At 34.9% G+C, this 6,223-nt stretch overlaps 1 protein-coding gene across 2 annotated transcripts in view; it reads right to left on the reverse strand.

Annotated features, from left to right (window-relative positions):
• Nucleotides 1–970: 970 nt before the first annotated feature.
• LOC111438136 (1-phosphatidylinositol-3-phosphate 5-kinase FAB1B-like) overlaps nucleotides 971–6,223 on the reverse strand; it is a 13,284-nt gene continuing 8,031 nt past the window's right edge. For both annotated transcript variants that reach the window (XM_023076093.1, XM_023076085.1), the window contains 6 exons: nucleotides 5,572–5,695; nucleotides 5,318–5,482; nucleotides 3,390–4,889; nucleotides 2,830–3,096; nucleotides 2,110–2,435; nucleotides 971–1,676 (listed from right to left, as the gene is read on the reverse strand). In XM_023076093.1, coding sequence (XP_022931861.1) covers nucleotides 1,649–1,676; nucleotides 2,110–2,435; nucleotides 2,830–3,096; nucleotides 3,390–4,889; nucleotides 5,318–5,482; nucleotides 5,572–5,695 — 2,410 coding nt within the window. In that variant the 3' untranslated portion in view covers nucleotides 971–1,648. The remainder of the gene's footprint in view (nucleotides 1,677–2,109; nucleotides 2,436–2,829; nucleotides 3,097–3,389; nucleotides 4,890–5,317; nucleotides 5,483–5,571; nucleotides 5,696–6,223) is intronic.

Genomic DNA, 6,223 nt, shown 5'->3' on the forward strand with positions numbered 1-6,223 from the left:
TCATACTAAATTAATGCATCTACTATACTAAATTAGTTTTCTTAGTCATTCTAGCATGGTCTAGCATGGTCGGGATTCATGCATGAATACTTTATCTTTATCTAAAATATAAGAGTAGCATGTAGCTTGAATATTGGTTTGAGTCTTATAAGACATACTCAGTAAGTAGCTGATTATTAGAGTAATGTAATGCAATTACACATCTACATGAGACCTATCCTTTTTAAAACATCGTAACATGGTCTAGATAGAAGTCTCTGTATTCCGCTTCCAATCTTGGCTTTCAACATGTTCGTATGATTCATTCATCACAATATACTTATTTGAAAATCTTTCCATCTTCTTTTGATTATGCTTTCTTACCCGATTTAAGTTCTAAAAAAATTTCCATAGTGGGTGATTTTTATTTCGTTGTTATTATTATTATTATTATTATTATTATATTTTTCATATTTGCATGGTTGATGAGTGTTTAAGAGTTGAAATACAATTAAAACCTTTTCACAAGTAATTGATTTCAAATTTGTTGTCTAAACTTTTGGTTAATTTTTTTAAAAAAATTAAGCCTTAATTTTATTTCTAAAAAATAATCTATTTTAATTCTTGAACTTAAAAAAAAAAATTATAATAATTCTTTTAAAAAAAAGGACTAAATAAATGTTTTAAAATGAAATATTCATTAGCATCATACACCAAAATAGGAGTTATACCGAGAAATTACGAATATACAAATTTTGTTCAAAAGTTAACCATTCGTTCATTTAAACTAATAATCAATTCTATTAAAAAAAAATTGTAATAACGGTCTTGAGGTTCAATGAGATGTCTAAGATGGAGAAAAGATATTGATAAAAAAAGAAAAAGAAAAAAAATCGAGATGATATATATAAGAACATAAGCACAACAATCATCCAAAAGAATACCCTTTCTACAACCATATAAATTTTCATTTCTCATAAAATGCCTCAAATGATAAGGAATCGGAAACAATCTTACTAGCTTATTAGTCTTGGTTAAAATGAATCATCGAAAGTCATTTACATTATACGTAGATATGCTCTCTGTATAATCGACAATGCTACCGCCCTCTACAAAATGCCGTATTTCTCGAAAGGGAGAGAAGTTTTAGCTTAACAAATGCCATCTACCAAAGCTATCAATGAGTCTCCAAAAGATAGAAGATGAGGTAACGTAAAGACACTCATCTTCTTCTCAAGGGCAAAGAAAAAGAAAGAACAAAGAATAATTTACTATGCTTTTTCTTACTACTATTCACAAGAGCAATGGCCTTCTGATATACCATGTGATCGACTCAAACGGTTGCACGATTCGTCGTAATCTTTGCAAGACCTGAAGTTAAGCCATGGTTCATGCTTCTACAACAAAGTTTGTCGTGTTATAATAAGAGCTATCCTTCCTCTCCATGTAAAGCCATTTTCGCCTTCTACTGCAGTTTCGGGTTTACAGAAGGGGAGAGGGAACTCGACGAGGGAGAAGCGCGTCCATAAAGTGAAAACTACCCTCGCTATTTGATGTCAAAGATGGGTACTTACTTCCATGTCTAGGCTCATTGGGGCTATGTTCTACGCAACATGTTTACCCCAAGCGAGTAATTCTACACAAAATGACACCCTGTTTTACCTTCTCATCAATCACTCTGATACCTATAAGGTTTGCTGAAGACAAACAAACAAACAAACAAACAAAATGTTAAAGTAGGCTACTAAAATGATAATTGAAACTTTACTGTCATCTAGTAATTAAATTTTGATAAGAAGAATTTGATCATTCATCCAAATAAAATGGTAAAACAAGTGACAAATACACATGCGGGTATGTATAAACACTATAAGTACTTCTCACAAAATATTTTACTTGCTAACTTTGTTCTAAGTACTTTTTAAGTTACTTCCAAACACGATAAATTTGAGTGAAAATGCTTTTGAGTATAACAAAAAGTGCTTTTAGTCAGGCCAAAAGCACTAAAAATAACAACATTGAGAAAACCTTTTTGCCATTTTAAAAGAACCAGTAGTGGTTCAAATCATTGATCAAAAAAGTTGGTGCACCAATTGTATTCACCTATATCAAAAATAGTTGCGAACTTACCCATCCCATGAATGCTCAGGTTCTGAGTTTTCCTCACAGAGATCGGGGTGGGACTCGCTAGGGCTGACTGTTGAGGAAGGCCATTGATCAGGAACCATAAGAAAATATGTAGTCATAGCTTTTCTGAAACGTTTCTTGTATTGATGAGGTGAGATCACAGTAGGAGCAGCGTTCTTGGGCCCACCTAGAATGCCAGAGTTCTTCACCCAAGTTTCAAGATGTTTATCCCAAGTATATTGCCTCATAAAATCAATAATCCCCACAACCAGCTCTTGCTTTTCCTCATCTAAGCCAACTAATAGTGAGTAGTCCATGACATCAATTGACTGCAACAGCAATTTGAGATAATATATGTCAGCCATATAATTTCACACGAAAATGGATGGATGCTTGGCAAGTGTGTTCGGCTTGTGATTTTAAAAAGTTCATGAAATCTTTCAAGAATTTTGAATTTGTGTAAAACCTAATCCTAATTCTACCCAAGCATTCCTATCAGTAACCTATAGTACTAGCGTTGTGTATATATATAGAAAAATAACCCTCGTTCAACTAGATATCATGCTAGACTTAAAATAGAGATGCTCATTCATGTATACGATATTTAGTAAGAAACGCTAATGATGTTTGAAGTGACGTAAATTGAATTAAGAAACCTCAGTTGAGAACATTAAAACCTGGAAAATCAAATGTGATGAGCCAAAAAAGATAAATTAAACTTACAGCTAAAAATGATGTATCATTCCAAACAGCTCTTTCTAACAACCGCTTCGCCTTGCTGCCCAAAAATATTGGAGAGGTTGGCATAGATTCAATCAGATTCTGATCCAAAAGAACTTTATTTTTTCCACTCGTGTCTGAATTATAGCGCGATCGAGAAGACCCTTTTAGATCATAAAGTCGTGTCACATTATGCCGAAACAGAAGATTCTCCATCACTAAAATGTCAAGCTTGCATTCTCTTCCTCCCTTTGGATGCTTTGAGGACACCTTCAAGACGAGAAAAACCCAAGAAGATAATTATACACGAAGTTTCAAGATGTTATTTCCCAACTGAAATAATTACACGAGGTTTCAAATACAATTGTGATTTCTCAAACTTATTTGACTCGAAAAAAACTTCTAATTTACAAAATTAATGAAAATCTATCTCCTCGTCAAACAAAGTTTGATTTAGAAAAAGAAAAAAAAAAAGAAAAAAAGGCCACATTGTATCATTTCTATTTTTCAAAGAGAAGGTCCATCAACAACTACAATAGAAGAAAATTAAAAAAATATCGTACCTGATACATCCCCACGACCTTTGCCAGGCAAGTTGGGCAACCTGTACGTATTGCTTCAGACAAATATATAAAATAAGCTGGTGCAAACTGAAAGAATGATTCCAACTCAATTTTTGTAACCTGTTTGATAATAAACCGCTCATCTAAAGTTTTTGCAAAGAAAACGTTGCTTTTGCCACCTTGGGCTCCCCACCTCCTACAACGACTAATAGACCTTACATAATCTAACTCGGAAGGGCAACACTTTTTTCGTAATGCCTCAAACCGCTTAGCAAAGTAGCAGGTTATGGTGTATTTCACCGGCCCCAAAGGAGTCTCATTTACAAAACAAACTCTTGTATGCAAATCCTGAGTGAACAAAAGTAGATCCTCAAACTGAAGACTTTCGGGTCTAGGCATGGATAAAATGGTCTCTTCCTTGGATCGAAGAGTTTGGTAGGCATCTGTAGCTTCTTCATCACATGTTTTAATTGAGTTCATTTTAGCTGAACCAATAATAGGCAAGGAGCGTGCAGTATTCACAGGTTCTAGTACCCTCTCTGGCTCAGACATCTGAGCATTATACTCTGGCGTAAGCAATGAATATGCAATAATACTAGTGGGCTCCTCATCATAGACAGGAACAACAGTATCAGTGGAACCAACATGCATAAGAAGCCGAAGATACCCTTGTTTTTCCAATTCCCTAAACGATGAAATGAAGGCAGGATCATAGTTGCCAATGTCAGGCTTTGGGATATTCAACAACGAAATCTTTGTATTATATGCTGAAGAAGGCATCGATACCAAACTTGTAGATGTCTCGACAGAATCAACCATTGTTAAAACTAAGGCAGAATGAAGAAGACGAGCTGTCTCTGCTCCAACTAAGTTGGCATTACACTTCTCCATATCAGACTGTCCTACCAATGGCTCCAGAATGGCAGAATTAGTTCGCGAATAACTACTATCTGATGTTGCACTATTCGGGTGCATTACACCTTTCCAAACTGCATCAAGGGTATCAGATAAATCAGCCATAATTGGATAATCTCCCTCTGAATTCGCCCTTCGCATGGAAATTTCAACATCTTGAGGCATAACTGGAGAAAGACAAAGATCATCCTCCAGTACACCAAGGTCAATATCCTTTTCCCTCTCCGTTTCGTTCAACTGGCTAATTTGGCCTGAATTACCTCCTCTTCCAAGATCAATCTCATGTTTTGACTCTAAAGGTAGAGAATCATTATCACAACCACCAAAGAAATCATCTTGTCCCAATCCCAGAGTAAATTCCACAAACTCTTCCACTGATTCAATTCCTCTTTCATCCAGTGTTAGAAGGTCATTGCTTGAACTATATGGGGAATTCTTCCTTCTCAAAGTGACTGCGTAACTTAAGCGCTGAACCCAAATATATGAAAGAAAGAGAATGTGCATATGCAGTTTATTGATCTCAAAAATATCAACTGTAGGCTGGCCAACTGTCGTCTCTCCAGATAGTACTTCATTAAAATGCACCTATAATAACTTGTTGGAATAAGTCAGAAGAACCAAAGCATAAAGCTTCCTTCCCCACAAAGATAGTTTTACAATGCAGGGAAAATGACAACCTAGAAACATCATTGGCCTATAATAATAATCCATATTGCATAATAGAAAATTTGTTTGTTGGCCTACAAATTAAGACCATCTTTAGTCAAGGATCCCAAATAAAACTATTTAATTCTATATTTCAAATAAGGGATTCATATTTGCTGATAGGATTAGTGAATCAAGTTCATAGATACTTTCCTTCCACAAGTGGATCAAGCCATTAAATGCACATGAATGCATATGGCGAAGTTTCAACAGATATCATAAAACAACTTCCCCTCACAAAACGAGCATAATGTGTTATAATCAGATTCCAAATTAAGATATAATTAAAAATAAAACCCTAATCCTACCTCAAAATCTTCTTTCTCCATGATAATGATTTGCTCTAGTTCTTGAATGTAATGGTTCAATTCATTTACCCCAAAATCTTCTTGCTCTGAGCCCAATTCATGCTTTGGAATCAGAGGAAGAGCTTTACATACTTCAGCAAATAGAGTTTCAGCCCTGTTATGTACCTAGTAGAAGCGACCAAAAACTGATTAGTCTTAAAAATTTAAAATCAGTGGCTTTAAGCCTTCTGAAGTTGAATTAAAGGTCGTTGTACCTCATTTGCTTCCTTATTAATCCACTCCAGATTATTATGGTAAAATTCAATTAGGGACGGCGGGATATGAACAGACTGAACATTAATTGCTGCATAGTGGAAACATGCAACCGTTCTTCCAAACCTGCACATGTGAATGACAGAAACAGATAAGAACGATCCTATTTAACTGAATTTTCGAGCATTTTTCCTTTTTCTTTAGCAGGAAATTAACAAAACTTCCATTCCAATCAATGGAAGAATACAAATAGTAAGTTTCCAACCAAAAGCCAAATAAATGTTCGGGATCACAAAAAGATCTCCTGTTTGTCTACATTAATCATACCAGAAAACAGGAAAGCTCCTCCGTAACTGAGGACCAGGGTGCAGGCGCAGGCGCAGGCACATAATGTGATCCATGAGGATCCTAACCCCATAGAAGAATATTTAGAAGTTTTCCAAAATTTCACACAAATAGAACAACCAGAAAGGTGGTCTAAAAGCTTTGTATGACCGTCGAGTGGAAACACTTCTATGACAATTGAAAAATCATGTCCAAAGTGAATAATGTAGTAGTGTCTGAAAGGTATTAATGCATTCTTTCCTTTCTCTTTTATTTCTTTCTTCTTTTTTTTTTTTTTTTTTTTTTTTTTTTTTTTTTTTTTTTTTTTTT

Source organism: Cucurbita moschata, unplaced genomic scaffold (genome assembly GCF_002738365.1).
Source record: "Cucurbita moschata cultivar Rifu unplaced genomic scaffold, Cmos_1.0 Cmo_Scf00003, whole genome shotgun sequence".
In the NCBI taxonomy this organism is placed as follows: domain Eukaryota; kingdom Viridiplantae; phylum Streptophyta; class Magnoliopsida; order Cucurbitales; family Cucurbitaceae; genus Cucurbita; species Cucurbita moschata.